The 21,918-nt window shown below is 40.5% G+C and overlaps 1 protein-coding gene across 2 annotated transcripts in view; it reads left to right on the top strand.

The window, feature by feature from the left end:
* ARHGAP32 (Rho GTPase activating protein 32) overlaps nt 1-21,918 on the top strand; it is a 107,009-nt gene that overhangs the window by 3,593 nt on the left and 81,498 nt on the right. For both annotated transcript variants that reach the window (XM_026709197.2, XM_087939106.1), the window contains exons 2-3: nt 6,896-6,987; nt 9,422-9,506. In XM_026709197.2, coding sequence (XP_026564982.2) covers nt 6,896-6,987; nt 9,422-9,506 — 177 coding nt within the window. The remainder of the gene's footprint in view (nt 1-6,895; nt 6,988-9,421; nt 9,507-21,918) is intronic.

The following is a 21,918-nucleotide window of genomic DNA, read 5'->3' as shown; positions in this document are numbered from 1 at the left end:
GGCCATGGTGGGAGTGGCCTAGTTGGCCTCCTGCACCACAATGGGAGGGGGGCATTTTTACCCTCCCCAGGCTCCGGAGGCTTTCCTCGAACCACCAGGAGGGCTGAAACGGCCTCCCTGGGCTCTGGAGACCTTCTGGAGGCCGGCAATGGGCCCGCTTCCACCCTCTCGAACTTCTGGGAAGCCCATTTTTCGCCCTCCCCCGAGCCTCCATGTGGCCTCTGCACTTACCTTGCATCCAAAATGGGCCACGTGGAGACTCCTGGGAGTGGCGGGGTGGGCTAGGCTGGGCTAGCCAGGTGTGGCATTCAGTGGTGGGATTCAAATTCTTTTACTACTGGTTCTGCAGGCGTGGCTTGGTGGGCGTGGCAGGGGAAGGATACTGTAAAATCTCCAGTCAGAGGTGGGATTTGCCAGTTCTCCGAACTACTCAAAATTTCTGCTTCTCCAGAACTGGTCAGAACCTGCTGAAGACCACCTCTGGTGGGATTTGACGGTTCACCGAACCAGTCATAATGTTAGCTACAGGTTCTCCTGAATCCGGGAGAACCCGTAGGAACCCCCCCCCCCCCCTTACCTGTAACACGGGGGACACAGCATGCCATGAATACAGCATTGTGTTTTGTTAATTTAGATTTAGTATATTGTGTATACCAAGCTTTCCTATACGCAAAGAAGTTCTAATGCAAAACAGCACCTCCTATTTTTGTTACAGTCTTTTAGATGCTATGATATTCTAGTTCTCTTTTACCTCTAGAAATCTCATCCAGTTGATAAATATCAACAGGGAGGAGTGTTAGAAACTGGATATTCTTTTCAAATGGAGATATGATATGCCTTTTAAGTCAAATACTGGTGCTGAAAATTTTCTTAGGGTCATTTAAAACAAAACCAAAAAATAACAATATAAGGTGCTCAGGAGTTGTGTGTATGATCATTAAGACCTGACTCCTGCAGCTGTCAAATTTCCCATCACCTGGCTTCCTAAAAATAAGATAATGTTTGCAGCAGGCTTTTATTTTCCTCTCAAATGAGTCCTGTCACTGACATATTCTGACAGCTCATGCAAAACTGACATTTTATATAAAAAAAAGTTCTTTAACTTTCCTAAATTCAGTGGTGGATCTTATCGTTAGGCAGCTAAATTAATAAAAATAATTTGAAGATGATGCTGTGTGGAGTAGACTGAAGCTTTTCAAACAATAGTCTTGCTAAAGCTTGTTTCTTTGTGTTATAAGGCAGTAGGTCCATATTACATCCCAAACTCAGTTGTGATCGGGCTACAATACGTATTAGTCTTGTTTTTAGTTAGACATCTAAGTTTATTTCTGTGTTGTGTGTTTGAAGGTGACTGGTAAAATGGGAATTAAAACACATCAGATCAGATAGTTATACAGTATATTTTTTATATACAAGGCTGGGAAAAGTGTAGCAAAAAAAAAAAAATCAATTAGTAGATCGGGTTGAGAGAAAGACACCTGATTGAAAGACACACAGATCACACGTATGGCTTGATTTCTGCATTCTGCAGTGGCTGATCTTATGAGTACTTTGCAACAACACATTTATCTAACCTTGCTGAAGTCTTGAAGGTTCCGTTAAAATTACTGAATGCGGGGACTGAGTAGCTGAAGATTTGTGAATCAAGTGCCTACATGAAGTCTGGCACAATGAGATAAGCAGGATTGATTCCAACAATACAAGTCGAGTTGTTAACCACCTGGAGTTTGCTTATAGCGTGAATTCATTTTATAAAATGTTTTCAAAAGAGCAATTTTATCAGTGCCATCCTAGGGATGGTAAAAAGTTTAGCTGCGGAGATGGCTCGCTTTCCCGATTCTCTCATTTCAACCTCAAGGTCACCACAGCAGCACTCAAAAATCAGAATTAACAGAAGGATAGGAGCCCATGATTAATAATCTGCCATATTCCTCAATAGTTATGACAATGCCCACAGAGAATTGTATTCATTATTCCAGCTTTTTAGTCTCTTGGGTCAGAACTTGATAGGATGTTTTTTTCTTGGGGAAATTGCTATAACTTGCACAATGAATGTATGATACTGTAGTCATTTAAATAAAAATGTGTCTCCGGTTGATTCACCGTGTGAGGAATGCACTTCTTTATATATATGAGATTCTCTTTGCCTTGGAACTCATTTATTTCATAACAGGTTTCATGAATCACTGCAAGCTTCCTTACAGATGCATCCTCATTGCTCTACGATTGCTTTATTACTAGCTATGCAACATTTTCTCCCCCAGCTCTTTGACTCGCCTTGCCGATCAAATGCAAAATATCGCCAATAGCTCTGAGAAAATTGATGAAGTTCTTGTCCCAATTAACCGATTCATCTTCATTAGGCCAGAGCAATTTCTATTATGGCTGCTAACAGAGACTGTTTGGAAATAGGTTCTAAATGAAGAAATTAAGATATAATTAGTCACCAAACTTACAGCAAATCTGGTGGACCTAAGAATAGATTCCTGACCTGTTTATTTAAAAACAGAATTTCTCTTTTGAGACAGAATCTTTTCCCCACAGTAATTATAAAGAAAATAGCTTCTGCCTATTTTTTCCCCTTTCCATTCTCCCAGTGATATTTGATGGGAATTGGGTGAAGATGACTTTTGCAAAAATGCCTGCTATCTTTATAATGAGTTCATCCTGCTCAACCTGGCACTTCTATAAAAAAACGCAGCTGGTAGTATTCTTCTGCCATAGTTTAGCTGAATACTTTGTGCAGTGCAGTAACTGTGTAGAGGGATAAAGCATTCAATAGCTGGAGTTTTGGATTATGCAGAATATGCCCTGAGGCTGTAAGAGCCTGGATAGAGAAGAACTGGCTGGATCTCAACTCTGACAAGACAAGTGGCTTTAGGTTTTTGAGCTCCTCTCCATTGGCTTATCATTATTGACTCTGGATCTGGATAGCATTCCCTCAAGCAGAGTTGGTGTCCAGTTTGGAGGTCCTCTTTGTGTTATGACTCCTTCTGAAAGAGCATATGGCGGCCATAGTCAGGGAGAGGCTTTGTGAAAATTAATACTAGTTCCTAGATCAAGGTGCTCTCCTTGCAATCCCTCTTTTCACAGTCAATTATTAGTCACATCCTGACTGCATTACTATGAGATCTTCTGCCCATCTTGTTAGATCCAATATTGAGAGTGTGTTCCAGGTCCCTCCCCTTAAACATTGTTATCTGGTAGAACATCAGAGATGCACCTCTTCTATTGTAGTTGCACAACCTCTTGGACAGTCTTTCTCTGATAGTTGGAGGTCCCCCCACTCTCTTAACCTGCTGGAAGGTTGGGAAAGCACCTCTATCTTAGCCCTTAGCATTGAACTAAAATGGAGATGAGCCAGTGGTGGAAGCTATGGTGGAAAATGTGATGCTAGTTTGTATTGGTGATATGATTGTTTCACTGGTTTTGTTCCAAGAAGTATTGCATAATAGATGGATGGATGGATGGATGGATGGATGGATGGATGGATAGAGAGATAGATAGATTTCATTTTAGAAAAAGGAAATCCAATCAAATGTTTATTGTCAGTGCACAACATGTGTACAATGAAATTGAAAAGAAGAGAACAATACGGAACTTCAGAAAGGACCTCATGTTTTGATTTGGAAACTGTTCAAGATTCAGCCAGTGGAATACTTCAACTATCAATTTAAAAGTTTTAAAAAAACCCACAAAAAAGATATACCATACACAAGTTCCTTTTTATGAACTGCACAAATTTTATTCGATTCTTTAAAGAAGTATCAAAGGAATAATAAACATGTAATTTTTGTTACACAAAGGCAATTATTTTAGCAGTAGTCATGTTGTCTACATAGAAAACAATGATTTCCTCTTTTGAGAATGAGTCTATTTTCTTTCCAGGTTCATATGATTCCTTCCCAGTGGGGCATTAACATACTGTTTCCGCTTTTTGATTTAATTGTAGTTTAGGCTGTTGTTTGAAGTGTAAATTATAATTAATTTTACCTATTTTATTGTAGTTATTAATACGATAATTATATGGGATGAGCTATATTCAATCATTAAAAAGGATGAATTATGCCTAATTGAAACGGAAAGCAATAGCTTCTAAGTTTCCCCATTTAGCTAATAGACCATCAATTGTTGGGGGTTTTCTTGGCTGTGAGCTCAGCTTCTTTGGAAAAGATTCTCCAATAGTAATAAAATGAACCCATAATGAGTGACCTTTAAATATCTGCCTTAATACTGTTCATAAACCTACAGCCTACACAAATTTATTCTGAATCATTGTCAGAAGTACTGAAGTGCTTTATAGAATTACTTTGCCTGTGACATTTTAGTAAATGATTAGCAATTAACTATCCCAAATATGGGTACAGTTTTCATTCAGAATAAACAGCTTTATTCAGTTGCATGTATCTGGGTGACAAAAGTTTAAAGACAATAGCATTCCCATGTATTACCTGTGCCGAGCTATAAAGAGGAGAGTGGCCTGCAGGAACAGCCCCGAATAAATGCTTTTTGAAAGGCAACTGGATTTTCTTGGTTTTTTTTTAAACTTGAAAATGCTTCTCATCCAAGAAGCTTCAGAACTGAAGAAGCTTCTTGGACGAGAAGCAAACTGTTTTCAAGGAAATTCCTAAGAAAGGCCAGCTTCCTTTCGAAAAGCACCTTTGGGACAACCATATCCTATAAGGATTGAGAAGCTCCATAGATGTCCTGCAGGAACTGCTTTCCCATGGGCAGCCACAGGTCTTGCTGTACAATTCAGATGGCTCTGGAGACCTGGAACACTAATTGTATTGATTAAGGTGAAGATGTTTGATAGCTGCCTCACAACTTCTTGGATTTACCACACCACTTCACCTCATGAAGAAGTCAGGGAGAGGCGGACCAAGGCATAAGTTGGAGGTTAGAACATAGGGATGAGTGGTTGGAAATGAAAGTGTGAGGAAGAGGATAGGAATTAAATGAAGAGTGGGATAGTTTGTGGGATGACCAGGCTCTTTTGAAGGTATGGAGTTAATAGAAGGCGTTTGAAAGGGTTTGGACGTATAGAATATGATTCTGATGTGGCTTTGTGGATGGGACAGTAATCTTAATCCATCTGTCAGAAATGGTATAGGGTCTCCTGCTTGGGAGGGAGGGTTGGACTAGAACAGTGGTTGCCAACCAGTGGGCCAGGGACCACCGGTGGTCCTTGAGAAAATTTTGGTGGTCTGCAGAGAAATGTCCCCCCCTAAAACAAATAATCCAGGCTGCACAGGAACACAAGGCTGCGTCAGCCACCTGGCCCACAGGAACACAAGGCTTGTGTCGCTTGCATTGGGAACAACATGAGGTAGTGAGAGGTGGAGGGAAAGGGTGGAGGGGAGGACTTGCCCCACGCGCCTGGCCTGGCCATCGGGCTTCTTCTTTCTGCTTCTTTCTTCTTCTGTTTTTGGCTGCACGCAAGGAAAGCAGCAAAAGTCTTTCTTTCTCTCCCCCAAACTCCACCAGAAATGAGTCTTTGGGACCCTGCAAGGCCTCCTGCTCCAAAAAGGCTGTGCCGGATTGACAAGTCTCACAAAGACTCATTTCTGGCGGAGTTTGGGGGAGAGAAAGAAAAACTTCCACGGCTTCTGCTGCTCTCCTTCTCTCCCTCACTGAGAACGGAGCTGGAGATGGGATCCCGCGATCCCAAATAAAGAATGATCGATCAGTAGGAAAACAGGGTGGAGGATTTTCCTGCAGACTTTTTGGGGGATTTTCCCAGGGTCTCTGGTCCACGGGATTTGAAATGATGAGTTTGGTGGTCCCTGAGGTCCAAAAGGCTGGTGACCCCTGGACTAGAACACTAGATGACCTCTAAGAACCCTCCCATCTCTGTTGTTGTGTATTCTTTACTGAAAGTCACTCTTTATGATTCTCTTATTCCTTCACCATTCCCAAGCCAGGTTCACATTTGACTTTAACCAAAAGTTCCAAGAAGTGATAGGTTTATATTCCTTTATAGGGTAGGGTTCTTAGTTTCCATGACCACCATGGAGGTAATACTAGGTCTAACTCATTTAAAGCAGTTTGGTTAGGAACTAAAGATTGGGTGGCTCTTCCCCCGCTTCTTTATTCTTTTAACATTTAAACGAAGCCTCTGTGAGAGAAATCATCCATTGTTTGAGGGTGCAGTTACTACCAACATGCTAATCTTATCCAGATATACAGCTGTAATTGGAAACTGCCTCTAAGGGAAGCTTGGAGAGGATTGTTGTGTCCATGTTATATCCTGTAGTAGAAGGAGATTAAAATTGCCTATTGGAAGCTAAGATGATACCCTGCATTTTCTACAAGGGCCATCTATCTAGTAATTACTGAGTTATGAGCAGGTGTTTGACAATGATAGGAAACAGGATAACAGTTCCCCCCTCCCTCCCATGAACTGTCTTCTACTTACAGTTCCTTCTTCAATCTGTTGTGTCCAACTCAGGAATAGCTATTGCTGCAGAACAAAAGATAAGAACTGAATTTAGTATGTGTCATTTACACCTAAGTTAAAAAAAAGTATCCTGCCTCTTATTTCTTTTAATAAAAAACATTAAGGGATTATAGTTATAATACAACAGCCCAACTAAGTTTAAAATACATTTCAAATAGTATCTGTATTCATTGCTTCTCAAAACTTGCTCAGAAATGCACATATTTTTTTATTTTAGATGTCTGGACACATAATTCACATGGTTAAAATATTTGGTACACGTAGAGACAAGTCACGTCATCCACCTGGAAATGTAAAAAGTTATACAGATACTTAAGACCATCAATATGATAGCAGCTAATTCGTAGGTAGCAGAACTGGTGTCTTATATATTTACTGAACATGAATTAAACTGCTAAATCATCTATTTTTCCCCCCCTTTCTCTCTTTTTGCAGGCAAGAGGAGCAGACATCCCTGAGATTTCTGGAGAGTTATCCTTGCGTACCTGCGGCAGCACAGCTAGCATGAAAGTGAAGAATGTGAAAAAGTAAGATGTTTTGTTTCATCCTTGCAAACTTCAGTGACATTCTTGGTATTCCTAAATGTTGACTCCTAAGATACCAGTTGACTTGTTGTCGATACAGAGGTGGAATAGGTAAAATTAGTTCCTGTTGCACAAGGGCAATAGGAGATAAAAGGTAAAGATTTCCTCTGTCTAGTCATGTCTGACCTCTAGAGTGTGGTAGCTCATCTTTGTTTCTTGGTTGAGGGAGACTGTCATGTGATCACCATGGCACTACATGGGGGGGGGGTCAAACTTGCAGCCCACAGGCTGGATGTGTCATGCGCTGGCCACGCCCACCCCTGGTTTAGCGAAGGGGGGGAAAGTCGTGATACCTCATGTGATGACAATGTGGCACCACAAGTTTGACCCTCCTGCTCTGAACCAAAGCCTCACAGAACCCTGTTACCCTCTGACCAAAATGGTACCTATTGTTCTCCAATGAGCTGCTCTGAGCCTCCAGCAGTGGGAGATGCTTAGACTTAGCTCGGATAGGCTGGGCTTGATTGATAGGGCGCTCCTCCTTCTCGACGTACTCCTCCTTAGCGTCCCCCAGTTTTAGCTCAGCCTTTGTGAGGTAGGCAGCTTGGTTGTTCCTTGGCCGGACTAGGAGGAATTAAACAGGTTCAAACTACAACTTAATAATCAATTCTAAATTCTTTTCAAACAAACATTTTTCTGGCGGCAAATTGGCAAAGACTGCTGTCGGAATACAGATTGGCTCCCCAGGGAGTTCTCAGCTGCTTCCGCGGCGATCGGAAAAGCTCACAACCACTTGACCGAAACGGTACCTATTGATCTACTCTCATTTCGAACTTTCGAACTGCTAAGTGGGCAGGAGCTGGGGCAGGAACGGAACTCACCCCATTGCATGGCGCTCAGGTCTCGAACCGGGCTTGCAGCCTTCCAGCTGACAAGCTCAGTGTCTTTAACTGCTGAGCCATTGTGTCCCCCCTGCCTCTTCAGTAGGAAATATGCTCACTTATAAACAGAAAGCCTGCCCACATTGTCTGCCTCCCCCTCCCCCCTTTTTAACCTCTAGGAACCAAGGCAGGCCAAGAGCTGAAGTGTTTTAGTGCTTTATTTTTCCTTCTTCTGTTACAATTGTGCAGAACTCCGAAATTAAAATGGCTGATTTCTGAACTGGTTAAGGGGTTGGGAGGGAACCATGGGATTCTGTGCTGCATCCCCGCTACCAGAGTAACTATCATTAACAGATCTCTGTATCAACCACTGTTTAAAGCCAGCTCATGTCTACTTTCATCTTCTGTGCCCTCAGGCTGCAGTCTTTGGTGTAGTGGCTTCCACAGATAGAGAGAGCTTTATCTTAACTGCAACCTTGTCATTGGGATGAACTAACTCTTATCTCATTGCTTTTGATTTTGGTAGCAGAGCCTCATATCTCAAATCAGACATCAGGACAAGCTTTAGATTAGGTTCTTTAGGTTTATGTTTTCTCTTGATGGCTAGCTAAATCAAAGCACAAACTTTCTACACGTAAGGAGAAAAAGTGCCTCCAACTATCACTTACAGGGAAAGTACAGTGAAATGTGTACCTTAACTATCATAAGTTTGAGAAGGTCCTTTTTTGAAGTGAGCTTCACTTCCTTTCTTCTTCTCTAATCCCCTCTGTTCCAATTTAATCTGCTGGTAGGGTGGACTTGTATTCGATCCATCTTTGGCTCCAGTAATGATTTGAAATTCAGAAAACTGTCCAGGAATAGATTTGTTCCGAACTCTCATCAATCATGTGCTGATTCTGCAGGAGAAGCTGATGACCCTGTTTTCTAGTGGGGAAAGACCAGGTGCTAAATCTCATTTCTCTTTTAAAGTCCTAAGGGAAGAATGAATGATGATCAAACATTCTTTGTTCACCACCAAAAATGCGCTCCAGGACACTAAAACAGTTTCTGCACTGCTAAAATATATCCTCAGCAATACCTATCATTTTGTAACCTCAGGTCAAAGCTAGAAAATAATTAAAATACATGTTGGGATCCCAGATCTACCAGTATAGAACTGATAGACTCTTAATTATTTTCACAGATAATTTCTGTCAGTTGGGATAGATATATGAAGTTTATTTATGTTCCTTGGTTCATTCTCTATCCTTCAATCTTCTAGCTGTCTTGGCACTAAAGGATGAACTTCTTGCCTCCATATTTCATTTTCAGGTGCAGACTCTTTTTAGCTGGAATCGGTCTTCTAACAACAAATAATACTTGTTAGTTTGCTTTCTTCCGTAGAAACCTTTTCTTTATTGTTTCTTTGTGTTATATAGACTATACTCCACGTTCTGTGGGATTCGGAACAATAAGACACTCTGACGACAATGTCAGGATGACATTGATTTACTTGATTAAAATGTCAGTTCTGATTTCTGCAATAATATACTCCAAACTTGTTCCCTGTCTTTCAGATTGTCCTTCACCAAAGGCCATTTTCCAAAGATGGCAGAATGTGCACACTTCCATTATGAAAATGTGGACTTTGGCAATATACAGGTGAGAATGTTAAATCGGGTTAAACTCTTTCATGCGTTGTCATGGAGATGCTTTGTCTTTAGCACGTATTTTCTAAACCTCACCTAATAGTCCTGTACTTTTATCTCCTGCCTGTTTTGCAGTCTTGCATTTAATTTCCAAACTTCCTGCTTCCACAGTGATTTATAGAACAGCAGGCTCTGTTATTCATGCCCATTGCATCACATACTGTCAGTCCTGTTTTGAATCCTTAATCTTTCCCTGTATTTGAATGAACATAATCATTTCTAGAAAGGACGTGGTGGCTCAGTGGCTAAGATGCTGAGCTTGTCAAATAAGAAAGGTCGGCAGTTCGAATCCCTAGCACTGCGTAACGGAGTGAGCTTCCGTTACTTGTTCCAGCTTCTGCCAACCTAGCCATTCAAAAGCATGTAAAAATGCAAGTAGAAAAATAGGGACCACTTTGGTGGGAAGGTAACAGCGTTCCATGCGCTAATGCCAGCCACATGACCATGGAGACGTCTTTGGACAGCAATGGCTCTTCGGCTTTTTAACGGAGATCAGCACCGCCCCCTAGAGCCAGAAATGACTAGCACATATATGCGAGGGGAACCTTTTCCTAATCATTTCTAGGGGGAATAACAATGGAATTCTGCCCAAGTGCTTCATAAATAAAATCAAATGCCTTATTTGTTAAAAAATAAGAGTAGACTAAAGGAGATATGTATACTGAATCATAAAATCATATGGCTGGAAGGGACCTTGGAGGTCTTCTAGTCCAACCCCCTGCCCAAGGCAGAAGTCCTTATATCATACCGGACAAACAGTAGTCCAATTTTTTATTGAAAAATTCCAGCAATGGAGCATCTCACAACGTTAAAGTATTTTCATACTGAAGCTAGTGTTGTAATAAGAGTCAGTAACCAGCCTGACACAAAAGTTATTTAAATGGCTTACATAAAATACAGTCTAAAAAAACAAAGCAATCTTATAAACATCTATTAATTTTTGATTATTCTTTATTTGAAACGCTTAATGCTTTAGCTTAAGTTGGTAACAAGCTCTGCGTCAACTCGTAAAGCATTCCTGGCCTGCTCTTGAGTTGCCATAGGCAGGAGGGGGGAGAACTGATGGAGCAGCTCGGTTGCTATGACCAGAAGCACGTTCCACGCATACCTTTCTCCAGATTGTATCCCAGGTTATAGAGCCAGCCAGAGAGATGTGAAGTGGGGCAAAGTTGACTGCACTTGGGAAAAGTGCCGAAGTGTCGCTCCTAATAAATAATTGGATTTCTTTTGAAACTTGGCTCGAGGCTCATGAATTAATTAGGGCATCCGTCAGAACCCTGACACTCTGTTTTTATACAAGCATGTGGATAATAACTTCAATAAAGAGCTGATCATGTTTTGCTAGTTCAAATATTGAGTGTCAGGCAGTCCCATTATAGTGACTGGCCAAACCTCTATCATTTTTTCCCCTTCCTGCTAGATAATAGCACATGTTCTCTCACAGATGTATTTTCTTAAAAGCCAGTTTTTCAGGCTAAGGCTGTGCTAAAAGTAGCATAGCTTTCAGTGCAGTTTAACGGGTGGCACAGTATAGAGAAAATGGCAGGATTAATCGGAGGCCACCACGCAAGGCAGACAAACCTGTCCTATCAAAATAGTTTCTACAGTTGACAAACTCCTGCTGGTATATAGTAAGTGGCTGTGTTTATTCAAATATCATTAGCCTCCCCGTGTAAATTTTAGGGCAGGGGGTAGTGATTAAAACAATTCACTGACGGTAAGCAGAAGTCACAATCCAGCATTGATGATGAAATAAATGCAGGTGTATGTATTCATTAATGGTGTATGTGGGATCGAGGTGGGGAATGAGCCACACTTGCTGAGCAGAATAGGAAAAAAAGCAGAATGGTAACAGATATCGACTGCTGAAAGTGTGGATTAACCGTTCTAGTTTTGTTCGTTCCTTTTCTCTTCCTTTCTTCCCCCTCCTTTTATTTTCCTATTTCCAATGGAAGCGAAGGAAAGGGTGACTTTGTGTGCCAGTGTAGCTTGTATGTAAGAGAAAGTTATATTGGTAGCCAAATAAAATTGGGTACTTTATTGGCAGTTAATTTGAATTAGTGATTTGACGAATACAACTTCAAATGTATTTGCTTTGGGAGGGATGGATGGATTCTGACCAGCATACATAGAGACATGCACATGTGCCACAAATGCAAATATGTCACAGCACATTAAATTGAGGAGGGAACCTCCAGAATTAATGTCCAGCTGGAGGCAGATTGAGAAAGTGGACAGTCTGAGCCTTGCACAGGAGTTTTATTTCTGTTTTGATTGTTTCCAACCCAGCAAAATATTGGAAAGAGAGTTGAGACTCAGTGCATGATAGGCCAACCATTCAGAACCAACACTGAGCGGGATCACTTTTAATGTTGGTAGAGAAGCTAACAACAAGAACAAAGGTTTAAAAATTGGGCTGAACCAGGCTAGGAGCTGCGAAGAGGAAAATGAATCTAGAATGTTTTTTTCTCAGTCTGTCTCTATGGGGGAAGCAGCCTGGCCCCGGGGGACGGGGTGGGGGGGAGTGGAGGGGGAGAAGATTGAGAATGCTTTTTTCACTTCTCTTTCTGAACATCCCACTGATGATACATGGATTGGAAAGAATCCCACAAGCCATCTTTTGCGTGCTTTCTTCCTCCTTTTTAATCGTCTCTTTCTAATTCCCTTCTTTTGGAATAGTTTTCTGTTCTGACCAAGGCTTCACAAAATCACAAAGCAAACTCCTTGTCCCGACAAAACCCTTTTTGATTAGGCTGATGTGAATTCCTCTCATTCACATCCAACAAAGTTCCCGGCAAACTGTCTTTCAAAAGTGATTTACAACCCCAGACCTTATCAAACTTGGAGAGTTGCCAGGCCGATAGCTTCCAAGAGCAATGCTGTACCAGAAAATACTTGGCAAGGAGTCAGGAACAAATCTTCACCCTAATTAAATGAACTAATTGTCTCCTGCAAACACCACTCCCCTTTTCTCCTCTTTATTCCCTCTGGGAGGGGCCATTCACCATCCACCTGTGGCTTTACTCCCAAGTTAACCCTTGTTCCTTAGCTGTTCCCTTCTCCTGGCAGCTCTGCCCATGTGCACACTTGGAACAGGCTTCAGCTTTTCTTCTGCCTTACTGATCTCCAACTCTGAAGGCAGCTGATGACTGCCGGATGGCCCTGGCCCCCTCTCTGCCTCCAGCTTAGAGCCTTCGTCAGAGCCTGCCCGAGACTCTAGGACTGGCGCAGGTTCCTCCCCAACCTCCCTCATTGTCTGACTCTGCTGCCAACTCCGCTGGCTGCTGGCGGGCCACAACATTTTGTTTTCGAGGAAATTCAGTAATCACAAAATAAAATTTTGCTGAAGTGCAGTCGACAGGACCTTGAAGGTTTTCTAGCTTATCGTAAACAAGACAATGCTGGTGCTATCTGTACCTCTGAAGACGGAATAGTGTCACGTGATTGACTTCCTTCGTTTTTTTCCCCCACACAGAAAAGAGCTCCTTTTAGCAGACTTAAACGCAGAGAGAGAAGCTTCTTCAATTATCGAGACCCTAAGCAGTGGTGACTTTATAACGTCTTTGTCACACCTTCTGTCTGAAAGCAAACTAGGACGAGGCAAGATAGCTTTTTTCTTTCCCTTCAACAAATGTCAGCCCTGTTATCACTTTCTTAATACCTTGACCCCAGAGGAGACATTGGAGACCGGCCAGCGTTCCTTTTTGTTCCAGGGAGAACTTGTCTGAATGGTTGACAATATTTCTTAAAAAAAAAAAAAAAAACCTGTTTACCAATCCAAAATGAAAAATGAGTGCTGAGTTACGTTGCCTTTAATGCATCAGCCCATATATCCTGGCAAGAGGTATAAAATGCTTGCTCACAGTGTGAATCGTGTTGAATTCAATTTGAGAGAAGATAAAAGGACCAATGTGCTACATAGGCTTTCTTTTTGCTAGAGCTGCGGAATAATTTTTGTTTGCATTTTTGTACAAGAAATATCTGGTTGATAAGGTTTGCGACTCGCTAATGTATGTATTCATCTTTGATGAATTATGTTGACTTACCAAACAAGTTTGCATTTTTTTTTTTTTTGCTAGTGACAATATTAGCTCTGGAGTCCTTGGAGCTTTTTGGCATTGGTTGTTTACAAACCCCGCATTCCCCAGCACTGAAGATATTACCTAGTCAGGTAATGAAATGACTTCAAGCAAACAACCAAACCCAGAGAGCACCAAGGATATCACAGTCCAACCCTGAGCTACATATATTCTCTTCTCTTGGAATATTAGCTTTGCTAATGAAAAACAAATAAACAAAAAAGTAATCCTTATTTAAGCAAATTAGTGTGAAAAAAGTTAGTTAGCAAGCGGTTAACAGTGAAATGGATTTTTATTTTGCTGTGAAACGAAGGAAACATACTTTTAACAATATGTTGTGTCTGAATTGGGACACTCTTGTATTTCATGGGCTTTTTTTAAAAAAAAAAATCTGGCTGGTTTCTCTCTTTCTCTCTAGCTTCTTAGCAACAAAAGCAGAGTTGTTGGCATTCCCCAGAAAGTTGGGGGAAAATCCCCCCCCCCCGCCATTCTTTATATATTTCACGTGACCCAATTTCTCTTCATCCCATAGAGAAAGTAAGATTCTTTAATAAAGAACTTCATGTTGGTTGGGCCTCCCAAGTCTCCTGGCACCTAATAAGGAGCCCTCAATTTCACCAATGGAAGAAGAGCTGAGAATTTAAATTACCCCTCTCCTCAAAGTCAAAGGACTGGAACGTGTGCAGTTTTGTAAGAAAGAGATTTGCTGCAGAGCAGTAGTGTGGACAGGGAAAAATAATTTATTTCTAGCATTATAAATGTTTCCCTTCTCAATGCTCGGTAAATATATGCAAGGAGATCCTGTTGGAAGCACAAGTTGACTCCGTCAGATAATGTCACACGGTTATAAATAATTCTTTTATTCTTGGCTTGTAAGTATTAAGCTCAGCGAAATGGCTGCTGAAAAGGGCCCAGCAGTATAAAAGGCAGAAAGCAGCAAAGAGGGAATGGGAAGGATGAAAATTCCAATATGTGATGATGCTGCAGAAAAAAAAAAATGCTGCCAGACTGGGCCATTTAATTTCTCTGAATTCATTTGCGATATTTCCACACGGAATTCATTCCTTGCTTCCTCAGACAGCAATTTCAGTATTTTCTGCTAGCTTAAAAAGGAAGAAGAACTTTCATCTTGAATGATTGACATTTTTTCCTCTCCATTTATAGACTCTGGTTATTCTTAACAATTGCGGTACATTTCATTCTTAATTGCTAAGAAAACTGGTGATGTCTAGCTAGAAGTGAAGGATAGTTATATCTGGGCTTAAACGTAGGAGAGTGATTCATTCTGGTTGCATTCTTCATAAACGGTAGTTGTGTCAAAAGGACCACAAGTAAAATGCAAGTCATAGAGGAGAGAGTGGGACCAAGTGTAAGAGTTTTCTTAGTAATGCTGTTGGATGAATAGTGTGGATGAAGCTGAGAACCAATGCACCTGTTACTTTCATTGTTCTCAAAAGCTGAACATATAGACCAGACCTGGGCATTTTACGCCCCCAGCCCCCAGGGCACATCTGAGCCTTTGACTGTTCCTGTCTGGCCTACATGAGGTCAATCAGAAATTAGAAATCAGATGTAAATAATATGCCATACATACAATACAATTGCATTGGTTTTATATTGAAGGCAGCTCCTATTTTTAAAAAAAGTACATATGTGTATGCATGTCTACACACCTTCATAGTAATCGAAACCACATAATTTACTGCTTTTTATAAAGCAAGATAATTAATAGTGAGCAGAATTCAGTTTGGTCTATTGGTTCGGACCTCCATAACAGTCCACGTTTCCCCACGTGGCTGTTTGGGAAAATTATTGCCCACTGCGATATAGACTGAGGCCAGTTGATCTCAGGTTTTAGACAGATTGACACAGATGTAGTTGACCAAACCTGAACCGTTTGGGGTTACCATGTTTAAAAAGAACAACTAGCACAGTACAGTTTTATATAATCTTAACAAAAAAAAAAATTCCATTAGAGCAGGGGTGTCCAACCTTGGCAACTTTAAGACTTGTGGACTTCAACTCCCAGAATTCCTCAGCCAGCTTTTCAACCAAAGCTGGCTGAGGAATTCTGGGAGTTGAAGTCCACAAGTCTTAAAGTTGCCAAGGTTGGACACCCCTGCATTAGAGCAAGTGGATGGATTGGGAAGCCATTGTGATTTCCTCATGATCTTAAAATTCAGTCCCTTGCATTAATCCATCTTAGATTTCTTTGGCATATGGATCTTTGTGGCAAGTCAGCATCTAAAGCAGGGGTTCCCAACCTGGGGTGTGAGACGATATTCCAGGGGGTACGAGAAAAGTCCAGGTAAATAATAGGATATTGGCTTTATGTTGGCATTTTTATTTATTATGCAATGGATTAACTTTGTTTTCATTTTAGAGTTAAGTATCGTTATTTAGTGGCCGTCACATACATAGCTGAAAAGATTCGATCCTACCATATATTTAACGTGTTCAGTAGTTCCTAAAGTCTAAATTTCAGGGGGTGCGAGGTTCGAGTGAAATTTCTTTAGGGGTGCGGGGCAAAAAAAAGGTTGGGAACCACTGATCTAGAGGGAGCCGTTGCTGGACCTACCAGATATTTTTTGGCCTCAACTTTCTCAGTCAACACTGGATCCTGCAGAAGTTCTGAATGGTATACATGATCCTTCAGATGGAATATAACGCCATCTGTGATGTCTCTTCAGACGGATCTGTTCCAGTGCTTAATAGCAGAGCTATCTCATCTGGACGGTTGCTCCTGGAGAGGAAAGCTATGGCCAATCTAGACAGCATACTAAAAAGGAGAGACATCACCCTGCCAACAAAAGTGCGTATAGTCAAGGCTCTGGTTTTCCCAGTTGCAATGTATGGCTGTGAAAGTTGGACCGTAAGGAAAGCTGAGCACCAAAGAATGGAGGCCTTTGAACTCTGGTGCTGAAGGAGAAGATTCCTGGGAGTCCCTTGGACTGAAAAGTGATCAAACTGGTCGGTTCTAGAGGAGATTAACCCTGACTGCTCTTTAGAAGGGCAGATCCTGAAGATGATACTTTGGCAACCTAATGAGAAGGAAGGACTCACTGGAGAAGAGCCTAATGCTGGGAATGATTGGGGGCAAAAGAAAAGAGGAGGTGGCTGAATGAAGCGGTCGGTGTGAGCTTAAATGGACTCTGGGGGATGGTAGAGGACAGGAAGGCCTGGAGGAACTTTGTCCATGGGGTCACAATGGGTTGGACACAACTTCATGACTAACAACAACATCTCATCTGGATTAAACCTTACCCTGGTTTTTTTTTTCATGTGTTCCAAAACTGCTTCCTAAAATCTTGCATGGATATTGCAGACTTCCTGCTTCCTGGGATGAAGAGCAAGTTATGGTTGGCATTTCATCCTAAATCTCCAGATGATGATTAATGTCTGTAAGTGGCACAGTTGTGCACCAGATAGTAGGTGAAACCAGTATAGCAATCCTTCCATTGCACTACTAGAAAAGAGGAGTGGATCGTTTCCATAATGATCTCCATTTTTATATCTCAAGATACCCAGAATATCCTACTTTGTTTTTTGCTCAACAATGATCAGAATAGAAAATGTGTTTTTCCTCCAGGTAGCAAAAAAAATGCTTACTGAATCACTTTCAATTCAACATACCATTTTTGCAATGTTAATTTTTGCTTTGCACGTGTCTATTCTAATGCATATTTAAGGAATTAGAATACATGATTTATGTTTTCCGCATCCAGCAGAAAAACTTTTATTCTTTGCACTATACTGCCACCCAGCGTTGAGAATGCAGATAACTCTTCCACAGAACTAACTCAGATTTAAGATTTATTTGTTCTGTAAAAGGAGTTAGCAATGGGTTTTGATTTATGTAGAAAGAGAAGGAATTGGTGTGATTAATATAATCGCAATCATATTAATACAAGATCCCACGTAGTATTTAGAGACTAAAAACAGACTGAAAAAGACACAGAACAGATTTCAGGTACTAACATAAATAGATTGTCTTCAATATCCGATCACAATGGGGATTGCAATTTCTGTCATACATCATCATAACTTGAGTCGGACCTGATTTTATAACAGTTTTTACAGTGGTTTTTTTTTTTAAAGCAAAACATGCAGTCATTAAGTGAATTCAGTTCCCCAATGGAGGGTTTTTGTTTTTGCCTGAAATCAACAAAACAGGTCGCAAATTGCAATCACATGACTGTAGGATACTGCAACCAGTGGTAAATGTGAACTGGTTGCCAAATACTTGAATTGAGACCACATGACTCTGAGGGTGGTGTGACAGTCAGAAGTCAGTTGTAAGTCATTTTTCCCAAGGACCATTGTTACTGAACCATTGTTTTTTAAAAAAAAACAGTTGTAAGTTGAGGATCACATCTACGGAGATAACTTTCAGGTTAGAAGAAGGCAGAAGTTAGTATAGGAAGGTCATGCTGCCATTCACTTTTTGTAGATCATTAAATCAAGTTGCTGGACCTGCAACTTGTTTTGGGTTTTATGGATGGGTTGGGTAGTAATTGAAATCAGACCATTGTAAGTCAAGTTTTTTAGGTATCATATTTTTTTTGCAAATAACAATAGCTTTATAGCCTTCTCTAAGCGGTTTACAGAATCAGCCTATTGCCCCCAACAATCTGGCTCCTCATTTTACCGACCTTGGAAAAATGGAAGGCTGAGTCAACCTTGAGCCTGGTGAGATTTGAACTGCTGGCAGTTGGCAGAATTAGCCTACAGTACTGCATTCTAACCACTGCGCCACCAGAGCTCATGTAAATATACCATAGCAGCCTGTGAGACACAGACTGTCTCACTTTTCAGAATTTTTTTTATATTGGCCTGATCTGCTTGAGAAACTAAACCACGATAGCGGATTTGGGGCTTCATAAATATGTTAACCATTCTGGTTTAATACCATTATATGTGAACGAGGCCACAGTGTCCTCCTTGTACCAGGGGCTTTTCTCATGGTTTTATTCTGTTATCTCTGCCGTTTTGTTGGCATCCAGTCAGCTGCTTTCCCCCTGTTGACCCTCCTAGCAACATTCCTCTCTACATGAAAGCAACTTGAATGACTTCCAGGGGTTTTTGATTATTATTATTTTTTTTGGTAAATGAAGTCTCTAAAGGTCTGTACACAGTTGCTGAAGCTAGGCTGCATTTAGTTCTGGCAGCTGCTGTGCTTTCCCCCAGAAGGAGCAATTGGAATGTGGGCAACTGCATGAACTAATTGGTTTGAGGAAAAATAATTGAGGGCCTGCTTTGACCTCAACACTTACTTTCCCCAAAGTCTTCCGTGATCTTGAACAGCTCAAAGAAATAAAGGGAAATGTAGTCTGCCCTTTTTCTCCATGGCACTTAGCTGCTGCTAGTGTGTGTGTGTGTGTGTGTGTGTGTGTGTGTGTGTGTGTGTGTAAATTTATGGCTAATTATATTTCTCTGAGTCACATGGCTGATTCAGTTTGAGAGTTTGAAGCGATCTTTGCCTATTTTGCAAGCTTCAGGGTTAAGTTTGGAGGTGATGGGCTTCTGGCGATGTTCCTTAGAATATCGGTTTCCATAGTGATGAGAACGATAATTGACTACAGGAAAGATCAAGAGAGTGCCTGCACTCATCCTCCTAGACCCTTGTGATGGAAATATGCTATTACCGTAGGTGGGACTGAGTAACTGGTTGGATGTAGTTGCTGGAAAGAGCGTTAAGAATTTATTAGCTCTTGGGAGATGCATCTTATTTAGTGGCAGGAAGCAAACCAAAACATGTTAGCTGAGGGACCAGTGGCAATTTCTCTTTGTCTGTATGGCTAATGGACTAAAAGAATTCTGGTACTGAATTTTGGGGAGTATGGAAAGCATTGCCACAGAAATGGTAACATTGGTCATCACATAAACATTGTTGTCACAGTGATAGGCAGGCATACATCCTGCATCTTCTACATATTGCTTTGCATTCATTATTTTGCTTATCTATTTTTTTCCTCAGGTCCAGTCGATGCTTCTTTTCCTCAGTGTAAGGAGTCATATTAATAAGCAATTTTTGTTGATAACTTTCAAGGGTAAATATTTATTGTCAAGCATGCCCTGTAGACATACTCAAACAGATGCATCATTCAGATCCTCCTCCTTGAAAGGACCATATTTATATGGCTGCTGAAATCTGAATAGTATTTCCTGTGGAAATACGGCTGGTGCATGGGCTGTAATTTTCTCTATGTGGAGCAAGTTTTGTGGATAAAACGATTTATGGAGTGTTTGCTTGCATAAGTAGGTATATACACATCCCATGCCTTCTACTTCATTTGGCTTTCAATTTTTAACATCTTAACTTCTATCATTATTTTAGGATAGTTTCTTTTTACTTTTTAATATGTTTTAACTGTTTTTAGCTGTGTTCTATACCAACCTGAATCTGTTGTTTGCGAGAAGGTGGCTATATCAGTTGATTTCCTAAATAAATAATAAATTGAAGTCAATAAGAAAAATGCAAGATGAATGTGAAGCAGTGTAGAAGTCAATGAAGGCATAAAAGCAATAGCAATAAGGTAAATTATACTTAGGATATAAAGACAAGTGTCATGCAGATAATATGAAGTGAGTAGACAGCATAGTGTTGATATTTTAATATCTTGCGAATAGGTAACATTAATATCTACAAGCTACATTTTCTTAGGACAGAAGGAATCAAATGACTGAATTAGAATAAATAAATATAGCTTTTAACAGGCCTCTCTTGTAGATGAGACAACATTTTCTAGGTCATTCTCTTGGTTTATCATTTGTATTCCCCTTTTAATTTAAAACTTCGGCCAGTTTCCTTTGTACATCCAGCAAAGATTGCTTTTTCAAATCATTCTCTTGGCCTGTCATTTGTAATTCCAGTTTTGGTATTTTCTCTGTCTTGTCAAATAAAATTTGTTCCACATCAGTCATTGCCTTCATTAATATCTTGTAGTCTTATCTCTAGAAGCAGACTTCATTACTGACAGCATTCATATTGCAGTTTCTAATTTGTGGCTCCATTCTTCTGAGATCTCATTTAATATTTCCAATGTTACAATGTTTTGTGTCATTTTGTAAGTCCCAGTATGAACTGACATTAACGACGGGTGTTCTTTGCCCCCCTTCTGCTTAGACTCTTTTGTCCCCTCTTGTGCACAGATTCTAAAATCACTACCTTTGTTTCGACTTGCAATAAACAATATAGCCAACATTAGGGACTTTCCCAAATTGAAGCTTTTTATTTTTTACAGTTTATTCCAAAAACCTAGAGTAAAAGACAGTATTCCAAATTTATCTGGACCCTAAATCAATTTATCATTTTCTTAGACAAAAATCTTTTAGGCTTTTTGTTTAAAATTATCTTTAAGTCCTTAAAATCATAATTAATTTTCATTTTATTCAGAATTGAAGATAAACTTATCCAGTGAAGACTTTTCAAAGATCTTTAAGAGTTGTAAGATGGTTCATCGGTAATTTCTGAAAGGGATTAGAAAGCGAGGTTTGAATTTAATGCTCTTTAAAGACTCTGCCACAGTTGCAAGTAAGATGGCTGATCTTGTCATATCCCAGTGATAAAACTCATAGAAAACCACTGTCTTGCAGTCTTCTCATGAGGAGCAGTTGACTGGAGCGCATATGGGTGATCTCCATCCTTTGGTTCCAAGGAACTGGTTTATTCATGATTGGCCTTTATCACAATTATCAGCTTTGCTGTAGCAGAGCCGCCTTCAATTTTACCATACCACTCTCAAAAATCTGGACCAGACTAGTGTATGTATGGTGATTATTAGATGCCAGGACCATAGACTAGACTGGGAAGTAAAAAAATAATAATTATGGGAACAGGCAGTTCTGAACCTCTCCCAAAAACTTGTACATGGCGCTGTCTATGAAATAATTGGGTCAGACTTGATAAAATGCGGCCTTATCTTTCACATATAATCTTCTCTGTTTCTACAGCTTCTTAACTGTCACTAGGAGTCTGTTCCCTAATAAGAGAGCGCAGACTGGGGTTTTTATGGAGCAGAAATCTGAGAAGCATAAAATCACTTCTCCAAATACAGCTGGTCCCCTAACTAATTTCCAATTATATCTTGAGGCTCAAAAGTCAATTAAGGGATAATGGGTTAATCTTTACTTCAACATCACAGTGATGGCTTGAAAACCTGCAGTTGGTCATAGCATACTGTGGAAACTAGACAGGTGATCAAATCCTGAATGTGGTAATTGAGATTCCAGTTGATTCAATAAAGCAACATCACACTGTGAAGCCTGTTTATTTAGAATAATGCC

This window comes from Pseudonaja textilis, chromosome 9 (genome assembly GCF_049901715.1).
Source record: "Pseudonaja textilis isolate UNSWEBS1 chromosome 9, rPseTex1.2, whole genome shotgun sequence".
NCBI classification, from domain to species: domain Eukaryota; kingdom Metazoa; phylum Chordata; class Lepidosauria; order Squamata; family Elapidae; genus Pseudonaja; species Pseudonaja textilis.
The sequence above is the reverse complement of the archived record's forward strand: the minus strand, read 5'-3'. Positions and strand labels throughout refer to the sequence as shown.